General features: G+C 40.0%; 5 protein-coding genes across 6 annotated transcripts in view; 3 read left to right on the top strand and 2 right to left on the bottom strand.

Annotated features, from left to right (window-relative positions):
* LOC107592508 (rho GTPase-activating protein 32-like) overlaps positions 1-6,937 on the top strand; it is a gene marked incomplete at its 5' end in the record, with an annotated part of 28,528 nt that extends 21,591 nt beyond the window's left edge. The window contains 5 exons of the mRNA XM_016282041.1: positions 124-263; positions 368-442; positions 1,157-1,908; positions 2,074-2,254; positions 2,565-6,937. Coding sequence (XP_016137527.1) covers positions 124-263; positions 368-442; positions 1,157-1,908; positions 2,074-2,254; positions 2,565-5,269 — 3,853 coding nt within the window. The remainder of the gene's footprint in view (positions 1-123; positions 264-367; positions 443-1,156; positions 1,909-2,073; positions 2,255-2,564) is intronic.
* On the bottom strand, positions 1,383-13,315 carry LOC107592444 (uroplakin-1a-like). Of its 2 annotated transcripts, XM_016281959.1 has the most exons (10): positions 13,277-13,315; positions 12,646-12,748; positions 12,312-12,512; positions 12,085-12,159; positions 11,726-11,833; positions 9,765-9,938; positions 8,180-8,263; positions 7,707-7,766; positions 3,217-3,220; positions 1,383-1,394 (listed from the first exon to the last, which is right to left on the bottom strand). In XM_016281959.1, exons 2-8 carry the CDS (start codon positions 12,706-12,708, stop codon positions 7,719-7,721), a joined length of 753 nt encoding a protein of 250 aa, XP_016137445.1. In that variant the 5' UTR covers positions 12,709-12,748; positions 13,277-13,315; the 3' UTR covers positions 1,383-1,394; positions 3,217-3,220; positions 7,707-7,718. The 2 variants fall into 2 exon arrangements, with proteins under 2 accessions (XP_016137445.1, XP_016137446.1); XM_016281960.1 differs by lacking the exons at positions 1,383-1,394; positions 3,217-3,220 and having other exon boundaries at positions 7,624-7,766.
* Positions 13,316-15,165: 1,850 nt separating this feature from the next.
* Positions 15,166-18,483, top strand: LOC107592442 (uncharacterized). The gene is made up of 2 exons (XM_016281957.1): positions 15,166-16,112; positions 17,718-18,483. Exons 1-2 carry the CDS (start codon positions 15,166-15,168, stop codon positions 18,481-18,483), a joined length of 1,713 nt encoding a protein of 570 aa, XP_016137443.1.
* Positions 18,484-20,578: 2,095 nt separating this feature from the next.
* LOC107592443 (protein FAM83A) lies at positions 20,579-23,541 on the top strand. The gene is made up of 4 exons (XM_016281958.1): positions 20,579-21,325; positions 22,215-22,382; positions 22,629-22,753; positions 23,043-23,541. Exons 1-4 carry the CDS (start codon positions 20,816-20,818, stop codon positions 23,518-23,520), a joined length of 1,281 nt encoding a protein of 426 aa, XP_016137444.1. The 5' UTR covers positions 20,579-20,815; the 3' UTR covers positions 23,521-23,541.
* An 83-nt stretch (positions 23,542-23,624) lies between these two features.
* LOC107592507 (uncharacterized) overlaps positions 23,625-24,752 on the bottom strand; it is a 2,570-nt gene continuing 1,442 nt past the window's right edge. The window contains exons 5-6 of the mRNA XM_016282040.1: positions 23,994-24,032; positions 23,625-23,928 (exon numbers count right to left, since the gene is read on the bottom strand). Of these exons, the coding sequence (XP_016137526.1) occupies positions 23,644-23,928; positions 23,994-24,032 (324 nt within the window). The 3' untranslated portion in view covers positions 23,625-23,643. The remainder of the gene's footprint in view (positions 23,929-23,993; positions 24,033-24,752) is intronic.

Genomic DNA, 24,752 nt, shown 5'->3' with positions numbered 1-24,752 from the left:
ATAGTTGACCTACAGATTAAATTATTTTGATTCATGATGTTTTGATTCATGAGCTATTACTATAAATATAAATTAAAGCATTTGTGCAAAATTTTATTTTTCTCTTCTTCTTGTTTCTTTTAGGAGGAAAAGAGGGATGAAGGTCCGGAAGTCGGCAGGTGGGAGCTGGAAGACGTTTTTTGCCATTGGGAAACCTACAGCGGCAGGGCGACGCAAACCCACCAGGATCACCTCTTTGTTCCAGCCTGCTACCTCTCATGCAGGTATAAAAGATATCTCATCCATTTCTTTAGACTGTACTTCATTCTAAATAGATCTGCATGCTGATGTGAAAATGGCTGTTTTTAGTGCTGTATGTGTGCTTTAGGTTGCAGGGTGGACAGTGTGACACTCAGGTCAGCAAAGAGTGAAGAGTCCCTGTCATCTCAGCACAGTGGAGCAGGTATGAATGCCATTTGGTAACACCAGGGAGCAATGTAATAAGATTGGTAATAGATTGCTACTTTAAAATGTGAAAAAATGCTTTTAAAAAGGTAAGTGTAAAAATATAGCTAATAATTTTTCGCTATTATTGTAGTTATAAAATTGTGTATGTATACTGTTCAAAGATTTGGTGTCAGTAAGATTTCTTTTGAAAGAAAGATATATTTTTATTCAGCAAGGATGCATTAAATTGATTGAAAGTGACAGTAAATATTTCTGTTTCACAAATGCTCTTCAATTGAACTTTCCATTCATCAAAGAGTCCTGCCACCTCAAAAACAATTTTTGAAACAGCACAACTATTTTCAATATTGCTAATAAAAATAAATGTTTCTTTTTAGCATCAAATCAGCATATTAGAATGATCATGTGAAGGATCATGTGACACTGAAAACAGGAGTAATTGCTGCTGAAAATTCAGCATTGCCATTACATTACATTTTAAAATATATTAAAATAGAAAACAGTTATTTTAAATTGCAATAATACTTTATTGTACTGTTATTGGTCAAATAAATGCAGCCTTGGTAAGTAATAGACTTTTTAAAATATTTTAAAAATCTGACTCCAAACTTTTAAGCATTAGTATATGTAATAAAATTCAATATAGAATTTTTTTTTATTATATAATTGAAAAGTAAGAGTCTTGTGTGATGCGCTGTTTTCTTCTCAGGTCAGGGAAAGATACAACGCTTACGAAGACCTCGCTCCAGCAGTGATGGTCTCTCGCTGACTGCCTCTGTTGATCCGCAGCTCCTTCCCCAGCGCTCCCCATCTAGAATCCATCCAAGCCGCTCTTATGACAGCCTGCTGCCTGAGGAAACCCGTGATGCTGATGAGGAGGAAAATGAAGATGAAGAGGATGAGGAGGGTGTGTACATGTTGCCTGATTTCTCCCAGGAACCATCTGCCTCATGGATGGCAGAAGATGTCATTGACTTTAGCCCCACCTTCCTGGAAGATGGGCCAATAGGGTTGGGAAGCACAGCTGTCGATCTTAGCGGCAGGGAGTCCCCTCCTGCGGCCGCACCCCCTCCCTACCGCTGTCTGAGCCATCAAACCCATACCCGGACTGGTAGCCAGCGCTCAATAACAGAAGATCCAGACTCCGTTCTCAATCAATCAGAGGCCGCAGCCCGTCGTAGTTTGATCCTGGCTGCAGCAGCTCCACCTCAGCAAGTGTTCTGTCAGCACAGGCCGTCTGCAGTCACTAATGCTCCCATAAACACAGCTCAGCAGGGCGAATCGAACCTAAGCCCATCCCATAGCCAGACGCCAGCTCCAGCAACCTCTGCACCCCTGTCTCAGCCCCCTCAAGAGAGGCGTTCCTTTACACGTAAAGTGGTTCATGCACTTTCACCTAAAGCGCCTAAATCCCCACCTCTGGACATCTCTGATCCGATCGCCATCAGTGTTCCTGCCAAGGTGAATTTGAGTGTAACATATTTGGGGATTTTTTTATTTTTATTTTTTTTTTGTAGGGGCACAAACATAATGTAGTGGTATTATTTGGACTAATACCTTTAATATAAAATATATCCCTGTTTAATGTGCTGAGAACTACAAGTAAATCATTTAAACTATTTTAAGGTTCTGGAAATGATTGGTGGACGAGCTGGTGAATTGCAACCTGGACTTCCAAGTAGTGGACCACCTCAGCCACCCCAGATGATATCTATGCTCCTGAGGTCATGTGATTTTCAGCTCACGGAGAGCTGCCAGCAAGAGCTCAACAGTAAGTTGGGCCCCGTCGCCAAAATCAAGGGTCCTAGTGAGTACACACTCTGATTATGGCCTAATGCATTGGTTCCCAAACTTTTCAGACTGGACACCCTTATCTATAACTGTTGTCAAGTACCACCACTGCCCTGTCAGAAAACGTGATAATTTTGAGTAATTTCCAACATATTATGCAGGTTTTGTTCGATTGCTATACATTTTGCAATGAAATAACTTTCTACCATAAATATATTTTTCCATCTACCGCAAGTTTGGGAACCTCTGGTTTAATGTCAAAAATAGTTAATTTTTTCAAGTGCCTAATTTTTTTCTTAATTCCTTACTCTCAAACCTTTTTTCAGGTATCTTGGGTCCCACTGGTGTTCCTCTTCCATCACAGCAGCCCCCTCCTCCTCCCCCCAAGAACCCTGCACGTCTCATGGCTCTGGCTCTTGCTGAAAGTGCCAACAAGGCACTGCGGCAAGGTGCCTCACCCCCATACCGCCCCCGTCAAAGTGGAACCTCCCCTGAGACAGATGTCCGCTTCCAGAGGTCCCTTTCTGCAGATGCAGGTGCTCTGCTATCTTCTGATCCTAATCAGATTTATTCCACAGTACGCCCCTTGTCTGTGTGGAAGACTGAAGGTGATGACGATGAGGGTGGAACTGTTGCTGAAAAGCCTGCAGACAAATCACATGATACAGAGTCAAGGTCACCACCTGGGCGAGACACTGGGACTATCTCTTCTGACAGCTCAGTCTCTGACAATGGGACATCCAATTCTGAGTTGTCAGCTGCCAGTTCCTCTGAAGACAATGAGCGAACACCAAGCCCCATTTACAAGAACGAAGAACCAACCTCTCCAGCACAGCCCTCAAAATCCAGCCCACCCTCTTCCAGTGAAGCCATCCCTTCTCAAAGAAAACCCCCAGCTTATGGACGACAGTTTTCTGCTCCGCAGCTTCAGCAGGAGAAATCCAGCGGCCAGTCCAAGCCTGCAGCCCAACCACACACTCAGCTTCTGCATTCTAAATCAGAGAGCTCCCCACTGGCCCAGGTACGAGCCTTCCAGCCCACTCGCCCTAAAGTGCCACCCAAGCCCCCTGATCTTACTCCCTTGAGGGCTCCACTCTCTCAGACTGACCGTCATGATTACATACGTCGCTCTTTGGATGCCAGTCGCATTCGACGATTGGCAGGGCCACCGCAAGGGAACACACCACTTTCCAGAGCTTTCTCTGAGCGTATCAGCAGTACCTCTGACATGCTGTCTCGCTATCATGCAGCCAGGATGGCCAGCCAAGCTGCTCAGGTTCTTCCACAACAACAGCAACAGGCCCAGTCCACACCAATCAGACCGGTTGTCCCCTCCTTCGAAGACCCTTCCAAGATGGAGAACTTCTACTACGAAATTGGTGCACCTGAGCATCCACAAGTGCCACCCAGCTATGCACGCCACAGCTATCAAAATATGAAGTTGGATCTGGAGGGAAACCTCCGTCTCACTGATCCAGCCAATCAAAGGCATATTTCCAGGGGCTACCCTCCTCCCTACAATCACCAAGGACCTGGGGTCGGAAGGACTCCCCAGCTTTGGTCATCTGAGGCCACACGAGCTTGGGCCGTAGCACACTCTCACTCTTTCTCCTTTTCCCATTCTCATTCTCACCATCGCTCTCAGGATGGATCATCAGGACATCCTCCCCATCCCCGTCCCCAGCGTCAGACATCGTCATCCGTCAGGTTGCCCCGCAGTGAAGTGCATCACATACCCGCATCCGTTGGAGTGGGCTCCGCTGCTGGCATGGTGCCTTTGTCTGTGCACCAACGTAGCTTGCATCGCCCCCAGCGTTCCCCTTCTGCAGACCACACAGCCTCCCAGCTTCACCCCTACTTTGAAAACGGGAAGGTGTGTTACCGGTACTTTGAGGCTTCCAGACTGGAAGACTTGCCACTGAATCAGCATCAGCATGCTGTATTAAAGCCGTCTCAGGCCTCACCAGTGCAAGGAATCTCAAAAGATCAGCCTGAACACATTTACGTCAACTACCCTTTCACAAACCCACCAGGATCTGGGGTTAATTCAAAGGGCTGGGCCACCACAGACCTCGACGAAAATGATCACCAAACATCTGAGACACTGGAACCACCTTCTAAGTCACCACCGGATGACAAACAGAAGCATTCAGAGCAAGAAAGTCACATGGCTGGTTTTGACAACCCTGCCCAGAATGATGTGTCCTCAGATTCCAAAGTGACCAATATAGCAGCGTTTGCCTCCAGTGCCATGCATTTCCGCAGTCGCTCAGATCCCCAAAGTACTAGCTCGGAGCCTGGTCATGTCCTGACTGGGAAGGAAATTGCCTCCTTGCTAATTGAAAAGCTTGCAGAGGATGAAAGGGAGGGTCTTTCTGTGCCATCCTCTTCTCCGCACATTGAGCACCCTCCAAATCCCTACCCTAGCCAGCAGCAGCAACAACCTCCACCTGCGTATAATATCTACACTCCAGGACCCTCTCGAGGGCGCTTTGAAGGTCAGGTGCCGCCTAGAGAGGGATCAGGGCCTTTCCAACGTCAAGACCCCTTGCGGAGATCTTCCGGAGGCCAGTATAGACAAGCTTTTGACGTCATGCCATCTGGTGACCAAGTCGTTAAGTTTTACAGAAGCCAAGACTTTATCCCAAGCGCCCAGGGACAAAGCACAACCCCTAATCCTTATCCCCCAAGACCATATTATCAGGACCCCCCATACCCCAATTGGGGCCCTCAAGGCCTCCCAGACTCTTCCCATACATGCACTCCACCTACAGTGGCCTTCTCAAACTTAGCGCTTGGATCGATAAGAGGATATGGGCCTCAGACCGTGGCCAACCAGTTTAACCAGTATCCATACCAGTCAGGGCCAGTGCTTCCCCAGTATCTCAACACACCGCGACGAGATGTTGTCCTGGATCCTTCGCTTCGACCTCCCGGGTTGCAGAACCAGAGAGGCTTAAACCGGCAGGGAAGCCTGCCGGGCCCCAACTGGACCATCCGAACTGAGGGCCAGACCCGTAGTTACTGCTAAAGAGCTATGTGTTTAGAGGATATGATATAGACCGGTTATAAGCACTAGACTTATGTTTCCTGTACAAGTTAGCACGTTGTGAAACTTAACTAAACAAAGTTAAGTGGGGTATGTCCTTACTAGTGTTTCTGTCTCAGAAAGAACCCATTGCTGTCCTGCGATTAGTGTGTGTATTGGAGTGGGAAAAGTGTACGAGAATAAGATGTGAAGCAGAAAGGATCAAAGAAGTGAACCATAAAGTGGCTTAGATATAAAAACATTCCAGAACACACTGTGCTGTCCAGCAGAGGGAGTCAGAGAGGTACATAGCTGCTATTAACTCTGACAGGACGTTGCTCAGTGGCTAATTTTTGTTTTTCTGCTTTGGGTTTTGTTTGGTTTTAGGTTCTTTTTGACACTAAGTCATGCTGTACAGGGGCACAAGCTTGACATGTCTTTCTTCCTCCACAAAGTACGATATAAATAACCTAGAGATGCTGGTGGTTATATGAAACTTTATGAGTATGGCTAGTTTTTGTTATCTTCATTTTTTGGCAACAATGTGATGATATTTCCATTTAAATTTTTTTTTAAGTTATTGTAAGTGTTCAATGGAACGAGTTATTGTGAAATAGTTTTATTTTGCCTTTCTTGAATTTGTTGCAAAGAATGTGAAGATTAGGACTTTTTTTTGTTTTGTTTTTTCTTCTTCTTTAGTCTGTGTGTGAATGAATGTGTCATGCGCAGAGTGTCTTAACGTTAAGCACATAAAAAGGAATGGTAATTGCAGATTTTTGGGAGGGCGTAATTGAGAGCGCATACTTCTGTGAGGTACTGTTTTCTGCTCATTCTCAAATAATGTGTCAGATGATATGTGTATCAATATTGGCGTTCTAATCCAAAGCAAGTATTTCAGGTAGGTCATGTCACAATGTGTCACTCCCAGACATCCCTGGGTTTCTGTGATGGAGGAATCCCAACCTAGCAACATTGAATACCTGGTACTATTCACCACAAAACACTGAAAATTCCTTCAATGCCCAAAAAACTAGTCTTGGATGACTTTATAAATTTAAAAGTCGTTTTTATCAGATCCCTCTTTCTGGGCTCAGTAATGTTCTAGTGTTTTTTACTCAGTACTATAGTACCTTTCAGGTCATTACAAATGTCCTGGATGTTCTTCCACAATTGACCAGAGATGGAATCTCTAAAATTTGTTTAGTAATTTGTGCCTTCTCTTAAATGACTAAACGTTTTTTAAATAATCCTTCGTTATGAAAGCAAATATTGAAGAGCTAGATACAAACCCTGTCCCTAGCCCAGTTACCCCTATTTACAGTTTCCCAAAGTTCCACACTAGTAAGTTCAAAATGGGGGGAAAAAAAGATGTGTACGAGTGAGAATATGACACTGTGTGTTTGCATGTCTGTTATCTCTGTTGTTTTAATACATATCTATGCAGGGAATAACCAAGGGGGATATGTTCCTGAAAAACACTAAATATTAATGCTACCTATGTATGTTAGCAGACCTGTGAGCGTGTATGTTTCAGTGAGAGAGGTCATGCATGTGGCTTTGAAGGTATATACATGTCCAACAATCTCCCCTTCAGCCTTTTCCACTTGGCGAATGGCAGTTCATCCTATTTTGTAATATTTTCAAATATGTGAATTAAAACCTTGGACACCGTCAGTGACGAAACCTGTAGTTGGGTGATTATTTTTGTACACAGGTCAGACCATGTAGCTTAATGATGGGCGGTAAGTATTACAGGAAATCTCCTTGGAATGCAAGAAGTTTTAAAATGGAAAAATTAACATTGTGATGACATTTACTTGATTAACCTTCCTGTTGATGAGGCAAACCTGGACGAATGTCCTGAGGCTGAATTTTTGCATTTGCTATTAAAAGAAGTGGGGGGTTTTTCTAGGTTATATGTTATTTTTAGATGATTTTAATTCACAGGGCTTAGAGCGCTGCAGTCTCCACCCTCCGAGATGGGAGCCTTTTTTTGTAGACAGTAATATGAGAGAAGTTGAGGTCTTTCCTGGCTGGATATCCTGCAAAACCAGTCTGTTTCTGATCAGGCGACACTCCCAGTTGAGTATAAATTAAAGCAGACATGCGCAAGCTAACATGCCCTCCTCTGTTCTGTGCTAATACATGTACAAACTCTATTGGCATTAGATAATTAGTCAGAGCAGTAACTGTTTGGGTGGTTCAGGGAGTGGAGAGCTGCCAGGCTTTTGTTTTTTCGTTCTCGCTTTCTTAAGGATTGGTTATTTCCCAGGGCTTGTACCAGCATACAGCCTGCCACAGGTTTTGTCACTTTTTTTCCATTTGCGGTCAGTGAATGACACATGAAGAGTCATCAGCACAGTCACATGTTTATTTGATAAACAGAAACATTGTCAAGTAAGTTTTAAATACAAATGTGCAGTAACAAATCTTACAAAACAAATGTCCGTAGTTATTCCAGCTGCATGAAGTAGATCATAGCGATCACTAATGTGAAAAACTGTAAGACAGAAGTGCATCAGAATAGTGAATATATCTAGTAATGTGCAATTCAATTTCTTCTATAATAGAACTGTACTTTGAATACTAAACATATTTGAATACTTATATATAACAATATTAATATAAATACATATAAAAGCTTTAAAGGTCAACAATCAGGACACATTTTTACATTCCCTCTGTGCTGTTTTTGGTTATTGGTGTATGTACACATGCATCACACTACATCTTTGTTGCATAATTCTGGTTTTCAGCATTTTGTGGTGTGACAGGTTTTTTTTTCAAGCTTTTAAAGTAGTTTGAACTTTGAAGATGCATCTGAAGACCATTTTGTTCCATCTAGATGTTTAAAACACAATAACACATCCCGTGTGAATGTATAGAGGTAATTTAGAAAACATCTAGACTTACCACTAATATGAGAACGGAGAAACCGTACCAGCTCACAGCCCAGGTGTAATGGCTTAACACAGATTCAATATAGTTGAAGCAACCCTGAAGTATCAATAAAATACAAAAAAAAATTATAATTTGACAGAAGCACCATTAAGTAATATATAAAGTGAAGCATAAATTGAATCAAAGTTGTGCTACTGCACAGTGGTTCTCAGGAAACAGTTTTAAAGGGGTCCTATTATGCTTTTTCACTTTTCTAATTTTAGCCAGTGTGTAGTGTGTATGTTTGGGCATAAAAAAGCTACAAAGTTACAAATCTCAAAAGTCCACTCCAAAGGGAGATATTTCATTTTTTTTTTAAATCCCTTTTCAAAAACTACAACGAACAGCTCGTTTGGACTACAGCGTTGGTTTCCGGGCTTTGTGATGTCACAAAGCGGTCCATTAGAACATCATTAAAATAATTCCCGCCTACAGAAATTAGGGTTCGTGGTTGGAACACTTGGTTGAGTGCATCAGGCAAGACGACGACGAAGAAGTGCTGCTGCAGAGTTAGTGCATCAGAGAAAACAAAGAAGAAGAGCTGCTGTAGCGTTAAGTTTTCAGCAGGTCTCAAGGCGGTCGCACACTGGACGAGAAGCGCAGCGCTGCATCTAGAACAATTCTTACAACAAGTACAACACGACACAGCTGGGCGCCGCGGACAGACGTCGAACGTCGCCGCTGGTGTGCGTACAAAAATAATGTGTTCGAATTTTAAAGACGTGGCGCGACGTGACGCTGCGCTTCTCGTCCGGTGTGCGACTGCCTGAAACAGTTTTTGTCTTTGAAACGTCTTTGTTTGGGCTTCCGAAAAGCGGATGATGTCAGGAAACAGTGGTTGTAATTTATTTTTAACTCTGTTCTGAGCATTATAACCCCAATTTGTTATTGTGTGCTTCGCATTTTATTGAGGACAGCTTCCACAACATGAGGGAGTGTATTTTGCCAAAAAGCTTTGTTGAAAGACGGTGCAAGGGGCGTGGCAGTACTGAAACACCGTCACAACGCACTGGGACAGCTAACCAATCACAACACATTTTGTTTTTCGGAAGGCGGACCTTTATCAAACCCGGAACTAATCGAGCCCTTTGTGCCAGGCTAGGAAGCAAGGTACTTTAATAATGTAAATTATGTGAAAATTAATGCGTTTTTCGAACCACCAAGTATGAGAGCATGTTTTAGTACACCCCCAAAACAAAATCAAGACTTTGTAAAAGAGCATAATAGGACCCCTTTAAAATGTGTGCACCTTAAAAAAAAAAGCAAGCAGGAAAGAAATGTATCAATCTTGCCATGACCTGATTAGGCCATGAAGAATTATTCATGTGAATAAGAAAGAAAAAAAGATTTTCTCTTTTTTACTGTCAAAATTTATATTAAATTATTTGCATTTTAAAATTATTTGTTTTCAAATTATCCCTATCAGAACAGACCACTTTGTTTTGTGACACCAGTTGAGACCTACTGTCTATGAAAACTAACTCCAAGTAATTAGTTGGTTGCTGTCTCTTGTCTTCTGTACGTCAGGTGACGTCACGAGGCTTAAACGTTAAGTTACCTTTGTGAATAGGATGCCGGTCCGGCCAACCTTACAGCCTTCTGGATCTTGCAAGTCAAAGGTACTCAGTCTCTTGCAGCAGCTGAGGGGCCAGTTGTATGTAGGATACATCTGTTTCAAGGTGGAGTTATACACTATCCAGTCTTGTGGACTGTCTGCTCCACAGCACTCGTCCTGATGGAGGAGAAAGGTACGATTAATCAATCAATCTCAATATAGTAAAGAGAAAATACCAGTCACATGTACATCAGTTGAATTCTATATTAATCTATCAAGTTGTCGTGATGCTTGGAAACCTGAAGTGCGCTTCACTTGCAGAATTCTGTATGAATCCGTCAAGTTGTGTGAACTTTGAATTCAAAGAATTTTCGCGGGTGGAATCCAGTAAATTAAATACCCTTACGAAAAAGAAGTTTATTATAGTGTGCTATTAGTATACTTCTTTTAAACTATTAAAATACTAAAGTATACTTTCACATGTAATCATTTCAGATGCTTCCACATGTAATCTAACACGATCAGACATAAAACAGCATCAAAACTGTGTAACCTCGTGGAATAAAATGTCGACCATGAAGAGGTTATGACTGTCAAGCTTTAGGATGTTGATCGACTTTTTGATTATCCTTCTGAATCCAATTCATAGTCTTTTTTTCAGCTTTTTATTCAAAATGTTTCTTTCTTATTTTTCGTTCTTTCTTTCTTTTTTTATGAAACTAACCCACATTCAAGTGTTTATAAAAAAAAGAATGCATGAAGCTAGAATAAAATGTTTTTGTTTACAAGCAGATACCCTGTTCTTTCTTTTGATGTTTGTATGTTCAGATATTCATATAACAAAATATATACAAATTAATACCTAAATAGGGACATAGTAGTATACTTAAAGTATGATGTAAAGTTCACTCAAAGAAAACTTACGAGTATACTTGCAGTATAAAACTACTAAACTAGTAGTTTACTGAGACTATACTTCAAGGTGTACTAAAACTGCTACAAGTATTTAATTAGTAAACTATCAGTATACCTATAAGTTCACCTTTAGTATAGTTGAGTACAAACTAAAAACATAGATGTAAACTAGTTGTGTACTCTAGTTTACACTAGTGTTATACTTAAAGTATACTTAAAAGTACTAGAAAGAGGGCCAATTTAGTCCCAATGAGTATTGAAATAGTACACTTACAAGTATGCTACTAGTACACTGATATTTGTATACTTACTACATAAAGTATACTTAAAAATATACTTGAACTTTACTTAAGTATACTTAATAAAATAAACTTGAAGTATACTTCTTTTTGGTAAGGGTAGGAATATAAACCCGGTCGGAAAGTTCATTTAAGGGTGAAAGATTTCCCCTCGCCATTTCTGTTTGCGTTTTCACAATTCAAAATCTATCTATCTATCCATCTATCTATCTTTCTATCTATCTATCTATTCACCGTGTTGACCAACAGATTGTTGCTTGCTTGGTTTGTCATGCATCGCTATACTATTTACAACAATTAACTTTTTGCCCATAAAATTTTGTTACTGTATTATGTAGATTTTCTTTTTAAACTGTAGCCTATTATTCATTTTGTTTCTTATCCCAATTAGCAGTCGTTTTTTTTTTAAACCGTGGTTATAGTGGTTAAAACAATCCTGATTCCCTCAGCACCAATTATATGGTAAAAAAAAAAATCACTGAAATTCAGTATATCTCAAGCCCTACTATTTATAAGCCAGCAACCTCTTGCAACTGTTATTCTCAGCGGTTTATGTGAGGACAAACTGGTTTGTCCACTCTCACAAGGCAACAGAAAAGCATGTTGTGTCAAGTCTGAGTTGAAAATTAAGGTTTTTCTTTCCTAAAATTATGCAAGTGTATATCTTACGTTTTAGCCACAATCCGTGGACAGGTGTAAGGCATTTGTGTTCGATAAAAGCCAAGAGGTCGTCATTGGTGTTCAGCTTACCTGTTCCATCACTCTGTTCCATGTCTGTGTAATCTGCTTTCCTTGTATGCTGTCTTGCCCATAATATTGCAGCATCTGTTTCTTTACAAAGTTACTGTTCCCAACCAGCTATAATAAAGGAAAGAGGATTTAAAAAATGAAGAAAAGGCCAACTTTCTCTCCATTATAAACTTGCTGCTGTTCCATTACATATGATTATAGACTGTAATTTATAGGACAGTATATAAACAACAGAAACATTTTGAAAGAGAGAGCAGGAATGGGCCACGACTAGATGCCTGTGAGCCTAGCGTCTCTGATGTGTAATTTGTCATTCTATTTTACTTTTACAGTACAGAGAGGCTGGTGACAGTACTCACATAATCCCGGTTGGTTGCTGCTGTGATGGCAGATGCGCATTCAAACAGAAAGATGATGAACATTATGAGAAAGTACTGTAGAAGGATGACAGTTGATGATAATTAGTTCAAAATTAAAATGATTGTTTATTTTAAACCTTAATTGGATTGTCTTGCTAAAGGTAATATTGAATAATAGTGATTCATGTAAGATATGAGATATGACACAGTCTTCTATGAAAACCTACCACCAGCATGAGTGCACGGCTCCTTTTCAGGGCGGCAAAGATGCCAAAGATGCATGTGAGGAAGAAGGCAAAGCCTGTAAAAATGGCAATCCAGGCCCCAGCAAAGATGTCATCTTTTCCCGACACACCAGATATGGGGTAGAGCTTATACCCATCTGCTGCTACCCAAATAGCCACTGCGAATAATGCCAGTCCTGCTGCCTGAAAGGGGAAAATACATAAAAAAGTAGTAAGTGACAACTTTTTTAATGTGTATATATATCTATTAATTAAAAAAAAAAAAGTGACATTTCACAACATAAACAATCTTTGTACTATTTTGTTTCAGACTTACAGCAGCGATTGCATTCAGAGCAACAACTACAAACATCAACCATGTCAAGGATCCTGCTCCCATGGCTGTAATGTGTTTTTCTGTCTGACCTCGTCACACTTTCCTGAAGAAAAATAAAATAATGATCAGAATATCCAGCACAAGGGAAAATACTCAAGATTATTTATAAGGTAACGGCCTGATCCGTTGTCACTGAGGTTTGGGCTAAAAATGTACCACTGATCAAAGCTGCCAAAAAGTTATCGATTGAGTTCTCTTGAAAAACTTTAGTTCTACTTCTACTTAGAAAGTATTTGAGCATAACTAGAATTATTAAATAAAGTATTTTCAATGTACGATGGTACACTGATGGTATCAAATGGCAATTCCATATTCATACACCATGCTATTTACTTCAGAGAATACTGTTATTACCATGATGACTAAAAAGCCTTTGCATTCATTTTTTCAGAGCATAAACTAATAAAAAAAAATCACAATGCTAAAAATAAATCTAAACGGTCATCGAAAAAAATATATAGATTACAATAGATAATAAAGATAATAATTCCAAAAACAAACAAAGGAAAGTGGACTAAAATGCCGTTCGATAAATAAACAAATAGAAATTGGTAGCTGCTCAGGGACCCACCTGTTCCAGTCTGAGATTGCACCTGCTTTCCCTCTACCTGCTTGTATTCGGTTCATTTACTTTTATGGACACTTTCATGACGTCAAACCTGTTTGTCATCTTTTTTTTTTTTTTTGGTTATACAGGCTGCATGAGATGGGATAGGCAACTTCACTCCCTTTCTTTTCACCACCAAGTACTTTCAGTTATTCCCTATGACATTTTATTGAAATGATTATGAAATGAATCTAGGAGTGTCTACATGAAAGAAAACGGTGACAGCTGCCACTGCTATTTCCAGAACATTTAAATGTACATGTGAACAAAGTTTGCAAATACTGCTACTTGGTGTGAAGTGATACCTACTGGTTCTCTTTTGATAAAGGATATTTAATTTAATATAAAAATAGTAGTCCAAGCCACTCAAAGTAGAATTTATATATAAAAAGTATTAAGTCGTGCATGTCTGTAGAGATCCACATACTGATGTGGCTTTATATACTTTATTAAATACATTGTTAAAAATATTTATAAAGGAGTACTATTAGGAGAACTATTTTTGTATTACATCTAAATTTACAGTACCTGGTCTTGCTCTGTTTAGGGAGAAATCCTGTCCTCTGCTGGACACTCACACCATATAGAGCTTTATATAATGTGCATTCATAAATACCACATTACCACATGACTAAGGTAAGCATCACTGTAACTGTTTCTCATACTTAGCTTTGAACAAATCCAAGTCATCTGATGAACCAAAGCATGATTAAGACTTGATAATGATCCCATTTGACTTGGGCCAGTAAAAAACCATCCAGAAATGCACATAGCATCATACTAAAAATACTCAAGACACCTTAGTATCTATTTAACAATGTGCTAAAATGCTTTAAACACTTTGGCAACCACATAGCAATGTGCTTGAAAACACTTAATTAAAAAACTTAATTTGGTGGGAATCTTTGCATGGACAAGCATCACTCACAATTTAAAAAAATGTTTAAAAAAATCTGCAATACTGTAAAAATACACTCTAAACATTGCTGGGTTAAATACAACCCAATGCTGGGTAAAATGGGGACAAACCCAGCAATTGGGTTGTTTTGACCCAGCAGTTGGGTTACTACCCAGAAGATTAGGTTAAACATTTAACCCAACCACTGGGTCAAAACAGCCCAATTGCTGGGTTTGTCCCTATTTTGCCCAGCACTGGGTTGTATTTAACCCAGCATTTTTTAGAGTGTACAGTTAATATTTAAATTTGGTGGTGAAATATAATATGTACAGTTATAAAAACTTGTGGTGTGGATGTGAATTCTTCCTCTCCTGAAACTCTTCTTTACGCTAGTTTTCAAACAAAATTCCATTAGAATTTCACAAATGGAGTAATTTATTTAAAAGAAGAACTGTGGAGATAAATGGGTTAAATGGAATTAAGTACACCATGATGCTTAACAAACTTAAAACGCCCTGTGATCTGCTAGTTTTCAAACAAAATTCCATTAGAATTTCACAAATGGAGTAATTTATTCAGAAGAACTGTGGAGATAAATGGGTTAAATGGAATTAAGTACACCATGATGCTTAACAAACTTAAAACGCCCTGTGATCTGTTTACAATGTCATCTGGAAACCTTGTCAAACAAAGTGTTGACTTTAGCACAGCTGACTGTCCCGCAAACACACTCGTTCAGGAGAACTTAAGGACGGAGGACGCACTTTTGCAGCTTATTTGTTGTTCAAAAACGGTGAGAGTTGATTATTGTATCATGTTCTGTTGACCATATTTTATCTGTGAACACTGTCAAATTCAGTCATTAGGCCTGTATACCATTGGTGTTAGCAGTAGGTAGCTAGTGTAAGCTATATAATTAAATGCTTTTTTTGTTCGTTTCAGGGTACAACTGAAGATGGAAGAAAAACTTTCGGACGAAAAAGTGAAATGTATGCTTGCCCCTTGGAGGTTTTCCATCAGGGCACCTGGATTTGAAAACAGGCTGGTGACTGCTCTACAACTGTTTGAACGTTTCCCTTTAGATATAGCTGTGACCGGAGGAACACCGGAGGCTAATGCTCAGTTGGCTTCTGCAATCTGTGGGCCGGGTGAGGAAATCGAAGAGGAGGAATGGGAAACTGATGATGAAGGTGATGAGGAGGAAGAAACAGATGAGGAAGAAGAATCAGAAGACTGTGAAGAAGATGGAAGTGCAGATGAGGAACACAATATAAAGTCTAAGTTAAATACTAATCACCACCGCAGTAGTAGTAGGAAACGTGTTCGGATAGCAGAGCATGCCGAATATATAGGGAGTGGTGTTCCTGATTTTGACTCTGTGATTTTACACCGTCAAATCCCAAATGTTCGTGTGTGGACCGTGCAGGGCCATCCAACTTCAAATTCCATCATGAACCAGACCAACCAGCAGTATAACTCCACATGCTATGATGTTCTGGTGGTTCTCACTACGGAACAACACAAGGAGGACCACATGTGGCTCAAAATGGAATTGCATGGCAGAGATCAGCCTTTTTTTCTGGTTCAAGCTGAGCGGGACTGGGACGTGGTCGAGGAGAAGCCTACAGGGCCATGCATGACCTGCGCCTGGGAAAGAATGAGAGCTCGCAAGCTGGAGCTGCAGAAGAGAAGTAAAGAAGTATTTGGAGAGACGGCTGATTCAGAAGCTGACAGCCAGAATCCTTCAAATGCTTCCCAAGATCCAGAGTTAGTGAAGATGAAGGATATCACCAAGGTGCTTGCTGAAGCCCTGCCTGAGCTTCGGAAGAAGGCTTTTAGTCAGTTTCTGGTGGCGATTACAAAGGAACTTCGGATTCCTAAATTACTGACTGATGACACACAGTAAGTCAACTTCATTGTGTTTTGAATTGCTTGATAGTACCATGTGACACAGACTTGATTTCCATTTGAACCTCACTGAAATAACAATTATGGCTTGTTACACATGTCTGGAGTTCTGGGGTCAACATGTTTGTTGGTCAAGTTCTAACCCAATCTGTATACGCAATCCAAACCAAATAATAACATTACCCTTAAACTAGAGGCAAAAAATGGGTTCATAGTGATGGTGTACAAGGTCCTGGAGCAACAAGCCTGTAAAAAAAAGTTCTAACCTAGTCCCTACCCCTAATCCAAAACCTAACCTAAACTAGTCTCATGTAGCCAGACCTTCAGACTGATGGCAGCAGGTCTGGGAACCTTGGCCGCTTTGAATGGCCGAGGACCCCCTAAGAGGCAATATGACTGACATGTAAAACAACCAATCACATTTCGTTTTATGCCGCATCATGTTTAGGGGCATGGAAATGTCCCCACAATAACAGACCAGTGTGTAAAACTCTTGAACGTATTTTAAAGAGTCTATGCTACAAACTTTACATATTTCACATACTTTTGAAAACCCAGTGTTTAGTTGAACATGACAAGAGCTCATTGTCACAGTTGTAAACATGACGGCTTTCTTCTTCCATGAGGGGGTTTGGCGTCATGGCATCTTTGTTTCCAGGAATGTTAAACAATGCATCCTCTTCTGGAAATCCTGTATAATTCAACCAATCCGAGGACGACTTCGAAACTCCTGAAGCATATCCAATTTTGTGTGTCATATGCATCAGATGTTCAGTCAGCTGTCTGTGGGAATGATGTCTGAGTCTGAAACTAAACCTAAACTAACCTAACCCTTAAACTAGAGGCAAAAGTCTGGGGGTTGATAATAATGGTGTTCAAGATCCTGCAACAACTGTACTGTCCAAAAATATCTTCTAATTCAATAACTACCATTAATCCAAACCTAACCTAATCCAGGGGTGTCCAGTCCTGCTCCTGACCAATGTCCTGCAGAGATTACCTGCAATCTGCTCCAATAAACCTGCCTGAACATTTCTAGAGGAGGTCCTGAAGACCTTGGTTAGCTCGTTTAATTGTGTTTAGTTAGGATGGAGACTAAATTCTGCAGGACATTGGCCTTTCAAAAGCAGGATTGGACAACTCTGATCTAACCCTTATATTAGCAGGAAAAGATAGGTTGATAAGAAATCCCTTAATCCTAATGTTAGCCCTAAACCTAACCCCAAAATCTGATTAGTTAGTAATGATGTTCTAGGACCAACAAGGATGTTGCCCCAGAAGCATGCATAGCCCTGCAAAATCAGGGTTCAGTTGTTGGACACCACGTTGTGTTTTGGACATTGGTCCCCAACATGGGATGACAGTGTGCTTGTGTCCCTACTAGGCTGATTAACTTAACTAGTTAGTTATTTTTCTCATTAGGAAATCTATGTTTGTCCACTAGCTTATAGACTTGTTGTTAACAAGCACTAACTGGCATAAAAACTAGCATGAACTATCATGAAAATCCATTGTTCATGAAGCTTTATGGGTCAGGCAGACTATAATTTCTTACAGCATCTAGATTTATCTAACAAATTCGCTATATTTGCTTCACAGGTTTGTGGTCTCTACTGCTTTGCGGTCCAAGAAGATAAACCAGGATGATCTTGATCAGATCACCAAGCTCTCGCAGCCGAGAGATCTCACAGACAATCCTTCCAAGCTTCAGGCCATCCTTGCAGCTCTCGATCACTTCCGGCTGGATATCGGTGTGCTGGGTGAGACGGGCTGTGGTAGCTCCAGCTTGGTCAATGCCCTCTTAGGCCTGGAGAAAGGTGATGAGCAAGCTTCCTCAACCGGTGTCATTGAAACAACCAAAGAGGCTGTGAAGTATCCCTACCCCTCCCCTAATATCCACCTTTGGGACCTTCCTGGGCTTGGAAAAATAGGTGATCTTGGCAGCCTGTCCTCTGCGTCCAGCTCTTCTGAAGCTCAACGCATAACATCTGCACTCTCTTTGTGTGATGTATACATACTGGTGTCTCCTTTGAGGCTTAGACTGGGAGCCATACAGTTGTTGCAGCAAGCATCATCCCTAGGGAAAGAATGTTATCTGGTGCTTTCCATGGCAGACTTGATTGAGGAACAGTCCATTGTGGAGGTGAGGCAATGGGCTGAAGAAGTCTTGGGTAAACTGGGTCTCCAGCAGAGTTTATTTCTGGTGTCTGCTCACCATCCAGAAACCTTGGACTTACCCAAGCTAAATGAGACGTTGAATGCAGCTTTTCCAAGTCATGAGAAAGTCGCTCTTGCCAGATATGCAGCAAAGCAACTGGATGGAGATGTTTTCTGGAAAAGATCAGATTCTTGCAAATTTATGTAAATAGTTAAGTCTTTCAAGAATTTCAAAAGGTATTTTCTCACAATCAAGCATGTTTTTTTAGGGAGGGATTTCTGTTTGTTTAACTACTCATCACTCTCCAAACATATTTCATCCCTATATGAGAACCACCCTAGTCAGATGCAATGTATTAGTGAGTGACTAAAGATGTTTCTGGATGTATTAGAGTGATTTTAGAGTTCACTTTTTTAATTTTCAGTCTAACCATATCTTCCTGAATCCTTTTATTTAGAGACGTAATTTAATTACATTTACTCATTTAACTTTTTTTATTTTGAACAAAATCCTGCATGCTACCATATTTGCAAAACATGCAACATTTAAAGGGGTCATATGATGCTAGATCATTATTTTGATGTATTTGGTGTAACAGAATATGTTGAGATGCTTTAATGTTAAAAAAACACATTATTTTTCAAATACTGTACATTATTGTAGGTCCTCTATGCCCTGCCTCTCTCAAACGAGTAGTTTTCTACAAAGCCCCTCCTTCCGACAAGCACAGTCTGCTCTGATTGGCCCAGTGCATTGGCCGAACACCACAAGCACGAGTCGGAAATGTAACGCCCCTTTCCATAATCGCGAGCTTCAGCTTTCATCATAAATGTAAAGACAGTACAATAATGTGCTTAGTTTTACCATCAGTTCAAGCCCGAAAGGGGAACAAACACAGTGATGATGCTCGTATGTATTTGCAGTACACAAGCCGCGATTAAGAAAGCTGACTCCACTGTGATGTGACCCTGTCTCTCTCTCTCTCTCACACACACACACACACACACACACACGACAGGATACTCTACATTCCTCTTTGCATCTACTTTTGGAAGGCCAAATAAAGTGCTTTTGCTTTTGCACAGAAACACACAGCATCTCCCTGACATGGCTGCATCAACACTACTGCTGTTCCTGAAACCACACCTTCTTTATTTGCATGAACATTTGGGCGGCATTACGCAAATATTTCCACATCGTGACGTAGAGATGTGGGGGCATGTTTGAATGAGGCCTTTTAGCCCGGTCTGGACCAGCCTTCCCTTTTAGATAGAATTAATCCTTTTGTGGGAGACTTTGAGCTTTGTAACTCTGCAGATCTTATACATGCACAAATAGCTACATAACACACTAAAGAAAAGGAAAAATAGAAATCGCATCATATGACCCCTTTAATGCAATTAGGTGAAAGTCTAAATATTGTAACTCATTGCAAGCTATGATAGTGTATGGTATTTCGTATTTTCTGTTTATGATACTGGTTGACAATATCCATATTTTCATGTGTTGCATAAGCCAATAATTTCAACTTGACATTTACATTTTCTGATGCAATAAGTGGTGTTTGCCCATGCAAAACCTGCCACCACAATGTTAGGGTGTTATGGGTGGTTGCTAGGGTGTTGTTGTGCAGTCAAGGAGGTTTTCAGAGTGTTTTAGTAGCATGAGTTGCTACTGTTTGTGGTTGCTAGGGTGGTCTGGGTGGTTGTTTATTGGCCAAAATCAAAAGTCTCTATGATATTCGGGTCTGTTTAGTCTGTTTTATATTTCATTTCAACCGCATATCTGGTCACTTAGAAAAATAATAATGCCTCTTTCTTCAATAAGCTGCATGGTTTGGTGTATCAATTATGTATGTAGCACAAATGGTGTGGGAAAATGTATACTTAGGTTTATTATGACTTATTAAATTACCAAATAACAAAAACTTTCAATACTACATGTACTCTACAAAGCCATTAAGAGCTTACATTAAGCAGGTGTGTCAGGACACAGGAACAGGTCTAGTGATGCATGAGTGAAATTAATCTGACGTCCACATCTTCATCCCTGCCACTCACGCCATTTAATTTCTGTGATGGAAAATGTGGGAGCTTCAGTCTCATTATTCACTCAACACCTCACCTGCTAACCACAGGACCCCACCCACCGATGCCTGGGGGTGAAGCCGTCTGTGAACGCTAGTTACTTCTCTTAGTGCGAGGAGGAGTCACAAACTACTTTCCCCAGAGCCATAGGGTAGCACTAACATTCAATTTTCAACTCACTCATCATGAAAACTTGACAAATTGGTTCAGAAATGTTCGGTGTGCCATGAAACGCTTGCACTGCTGATGAAAAGATGCATGGTGCATGAATATCTCGCAGCATTATTTGTGAGCATTTGATGATGATCACCTTGGGGACGTTAAGTGTAGCACTACACCATGTTTGTATGGATAATCATTTGGCCTTAAGCGTGAAAGACGACTAAATATGAAAACTGAATGAGCAAGTGTCAACCAGTCATCTGTCAGCTGAGGACTTGTATGCAAACAACATGAACCTTGTAAGTAATGGATTGTCGGTGCAGTGTTACTTGATGCCAAAGCTGATAGGAAAAATGAGAAAAAGAGTTCAGGAGATGAGAAACACAAACACTATGGTGTCTTCAGTAGATCTGAGTTACAACGAGAGCACACGACTGGCTATGGATGCTCTCTTGGATAGAGGGAATGATGGATACCAGGAAGTGCTGAACAAAGAGAATGAAGCAAACTTTCTGTCAGCGGAGGAGAAAACATACATCTTAAACAACATTAAAAAGCCTCTCACTGACAATGAAGAGACAGACAGGGATGAAGAGATGTCCGGTTCTCCATCAGCTTCTTCTGAGACATACTTTCCTGCGGTCACAGAGAGTGAGCCTCCAGTTCTTGACTACGGCTGGCCGGTGGCTGACTGGAGTTACCATCTGCAAGGGATTCCCAGTGTGGAAGTGTTCTTCCACTCAATGAAATCATTTTCCATGAAAGACCTGCTGCGGGAACTCATCAGGCAAGCAACTAAAGTAAGAACCTATCATTTGTTAGTAACATTTTTGGATAGTGTACTGCCATTATTTTTTTGAATATCACTTTTGTGATGAAAGGAAGATGCATGCTGCAATTACAAACAGCACTTTCCATGAATACGGTACACTTAGGTGTACAGCTTTTTTTTTTAAAGGGGTCATATGATGAGATTTCAATTTTTCCTTTTCTTTAGTGTGTTATGTAGCTATTTGTGCATGTATAAGATCTGCAGAGTTACAAAGCTGAAAGTCTCCCACAAAAGGATTTATTCTATTTAAAAGAGAAGGCTGATCCAGACCGGGGCTAAAATGCCTCATTCAAACACGCCCCCACTATTTTCTGGCATAATAATTTATTTTTATTAAGTCAAATTTCACATATAACGTGTTCAATGTGTTACACTATGTTGCTTTGTAATTATTTGTGATATTTGTGAAAATTTTCCAAGTAAATCTTTTTTTTGTTTGTTTTTTTACAATGCTGAGTGCAATAGTGTCATTATCCAGCTCAGTTCAGTTCAATTATAATTTTTTTAAAAAAGTAATTATTTCTGTTTTGTTTTTAGAAATTGGTAGAAATTGGTTGCTCTTCAAACACAACTAAGACTTTTAAAATTTATTTGTCCAAAGTTTTAAGAACATGGTTGAAAAAAATTAAACAAATTCAAGCTTTTATTTGTTTGTTCAGTTAAGCCCCTGAAATTCTGAAGCTGATATTTTCTAAAGCTTATGCACCTCCTTTGTTGAAAATGAAAAAAAAAAATGTAAAAAAAAATGTCAGGTCCTATTTTGTACTCTATTTATGGAAAGTGCCTGACATTTTTGAATGTGCAGTGGTCTAAAACAATTTTCAATGTAACTTTTGCCTAAATTGCACTCATCAAAGGTTTTGGCGATAGTTATGGACACATTCAGCGATGTGGAGATTTTCTGTGACATACTGGAGGCGATAAGAAAGCGCAATGTGTCCGTCTATCTCCTTCTGGACCACACCAATTTACAGCTGTTTCAGGACATGTGTGAAAATGTAAAAATCAACGAGTCTCATCTTACTGTAAGTTATACTATTCTTTTAACTGACCTGACTTACAATGCATGAAATGTGTTGCTGCTGGCAAAATATATTTAGGGATTGCAGACCTTAGATTTACATTTAATAGACACTGTTGGTTTATATAATAAATGTCATTTCAATATTTGTAACATGCTTTTTTATTTAGTTCAATTATATTACGAAATGAAAAATGTGGATGAATTCTTTATTGACAATGTGCTTGTTTATCTCTTTCTCTTCATACAGAGAATGTCCATTCGTAGTGTTCAAGGTGAAACATACTGTGCCAAATCGGGCACAAAGTTCACTGGACAGATGAAAGAGAAATTCATCATTGTGGACTGCACTAAAGTGCTGGTCGGCTCTTACAGGTACCATCTGAAACTTCATCTTTGAGGACATTAATTTTTTGAGAAATTTAAGATTTAAGATTTAACCTAAAATCCTGGTTTTGATAGAAATCAGTATTTTCATTCGTTTCTTTCTTTTCAGTATCACCTCTTTACAATTTTAACGGTGAAATGTTTAATTTATTCAGCATTAGCTGGTCCATCTGGGCCGCTAAAACACATTGCTCTTTCATTTGTTGCTGCTAGCGATGCAGAAACTTTACCTGGTTGTTGTGACTTTTTCCATGATGACTCTTTCACTCTGTCGCAGTCTCACCTGGCTGTCCTGGCAGGTTCACAGAAGCTTGGGTGTACTCTTCAAAGGCAGCGGGGTTAAACCTTTCGACCTGGAGTTTCACAGACTCTATGCAATTTCCAAACCTATCCCAGGATTTACCTGCCACACATCAGATCTCGCTGATCTCTGCCTACCCTTTGAGAAACTCCAGCTCCCAATGCGCCCGGCAGGAATTGCTGGAAACACTCCCGACCACCTACAACAGAAACCTCGTAAGCCCAGGAACCCGAGTTTCCCGACAGCTCCTGCCCTGGTCAGACAAACCAGCTATCCAAACGTCACCACTGGACAGCAAAGATCTCAATGGCTTCCACGGAGGAACACGATCCATCACCCCATTGCTTATCAGCCTCCTCTTTTCAAAGATTATAATATGAGGAGCCAACCTTGGCGCCCAATACAGGGCAATCACATCAACGGAGGTGTTCCTGCAACTTCCCACTGGTGCTAGAGCAGGCTATTTTAATGCTTTAGTTGGTAGATTGTATTAGTAGATGTAGAAACTTTATTTATTTTAACACATTCAACTTTATTCTGCTCTGTGACAGTAAAAGCACCTAAAAGAGATCCACATTCATTTGTAAAAGTAAATGTTTGTCTCCTCCAGAGATCTGTGCATGGATAAAGATGGAGTATCCTCCTGCATTTTAGTGCAGAGTTTGTTCCACCACCTGTCATCAAATTCTTTAATATAAAGTCCTGATAAACTCTCTCCATCTTGGTTTTCCTCTCTCATCTTCTCTGGAGTGAGGTCTTCTGCCATCACCTGGCATTGTTCATTATAAATGTTTGGGAGAGTTGTGTAAGAGATGTGTAATTCTGTTATGTATACATTTAGAAAATAAACGAGCTTTCTTTGATGCACAACAATGAGTTGAATTCACATTGCAAAGGAATACTCAATCCAAAAATGTATTTTCTCACCCTCATACAGGTTTCAAACCTGTAGGACTTTCTAGCAAGCTTCAAAAAGACAAAAAATTGTGTAGAAACTATTTTACAAGTCTTCTGAGTTTGCAATGACATCAGAGTAAATGATTACAGAATTTTCCATTTTGGGTGAACTATTCCTTTAAATACTGATTACACAAACAGTTCTTAATTGAAAGATCAATAAAAGTGAGGGGTTTTTAAAGCTTTTTGGTGCTGATGACCCCCTTTTGAGTGACACTTAATATCCTTAAGTTATAAAGACAGTACATTATTAAATAATTGGCTTTTTGGTAAAAGTGAATTCATCTCATGATATATACTGTGTGTATATATATATATATATATATATATATATATATATATATTGTTCTTCCTCAGTGCTGCATCTATCTGGACAGCCATCAGACAGTTGGATACTTCTGTCCTCTGTCAATAGACCAGTACCTCAGCAAAAGCATACATACAAGTTGTCGGAGTTAGTGATTTACTATATTTACCAGTTTCTCACAGGCATTTAGAGCGTGATCGCCACAGCAATGACAGAAATGTGAAGAAATCCAATTAAAAAAAAAGCAATTATTCGTTCGTATTTAAAAACGCAATATCCTATCATTGTAGGGAGGGGGTCCGTGTATGCCGGTATCAAATTTTCCTGTTGCGATTCATTGCTAATGCTTTTATTACGGTATACGGTATTATCACGATATTGAAATTTAGTTTAAAAAAAGTGCTGTCATAATACAGTATAAC

The sequence above is a fragment of the Sinocyclocheilus grahami genome, unplaced genomic scaffold (genome assembly GCF_001515645.1).
Source record: "Sinocyclocheilus grahami isolate Dianchi unplaced genomic scaffold, SAMN03320097.WGS_v1.1 scaffold153.1, whole genome shotgun sequence".
NCBI classification, from domain to species: Eukaryota; Metazoa; Chordata; class Actinopteri; order Cypriniformes; family Cyprinidae; genus Sinocyclocheilus; species Sinocyclocheilus grahami.
The sequence above is the reverse complement of the archived record's forward strand: the minus strand, read 5'-3'. Positions and strand labels throughout refer to the sequence as shown.

Excerpts from the sequence above, each read along its gene's own strand:
- LOC107592444 (XM_016281959.1), bottom strand. The coding sequence starts at position 12,708 with ATGGGAGCAGGATCCTTGACATGGTTGATGTTTGTAGTTGTTGCTCTG. Across the intron at positions 12,513-12,645 it reads CTCTGAATGCAATCGCTGCT|GCAGCAGGACTGGCATTATT; the intron begins GTAAGTCTGAAA and ends TTCCCCTTTCAG. Across the intron at positions 9,939-11,725 it reads GGAACAGAGTGATGGAACAG|GACGAGTGCTGTGGAGCAGA; the intron begins GTAAGCTGAACA and ends CTCCTCCATCAG.
- LOC107592442 (XM_016281957.1), top strand. The coding sequence starts at position 15,166 with ATGGAAGAAAAACTTTCGGACGAAAAAGTGAAATGTATGCTTGCCCCT. Across the intron at positions 16,113-17,717 it reads TTACTGACTGATGACACACA|GTTTGTGGTCTCTACTGCTT; the intron begins GTAAGTCAACTT and ends TTTGCTTCACAG.
- LOC107592443 (XM_016281958.1), top strand. The coding sequence starts at position 20,816 with ATGAACCTTGTAAGTAATGGATTGTCGGTGCAGTGTTACTTGATGCCA. Across the intron at positions 22,383-22,628 it reads TCAACGAGTCTCATCTTACT|AGAATGTCCATTCGTAGTGT; the intron begins GTAAGTTATACT and ends CTCTTCATACAG. Across the intron at positions 22,754-23,042 it reads GTGCTGGTCGGCTCTTACAG|TCTCACCTGGCTGTCCTGGC; the intron begins GTACCATCTGAA and ends ACTCTGTCGCAG.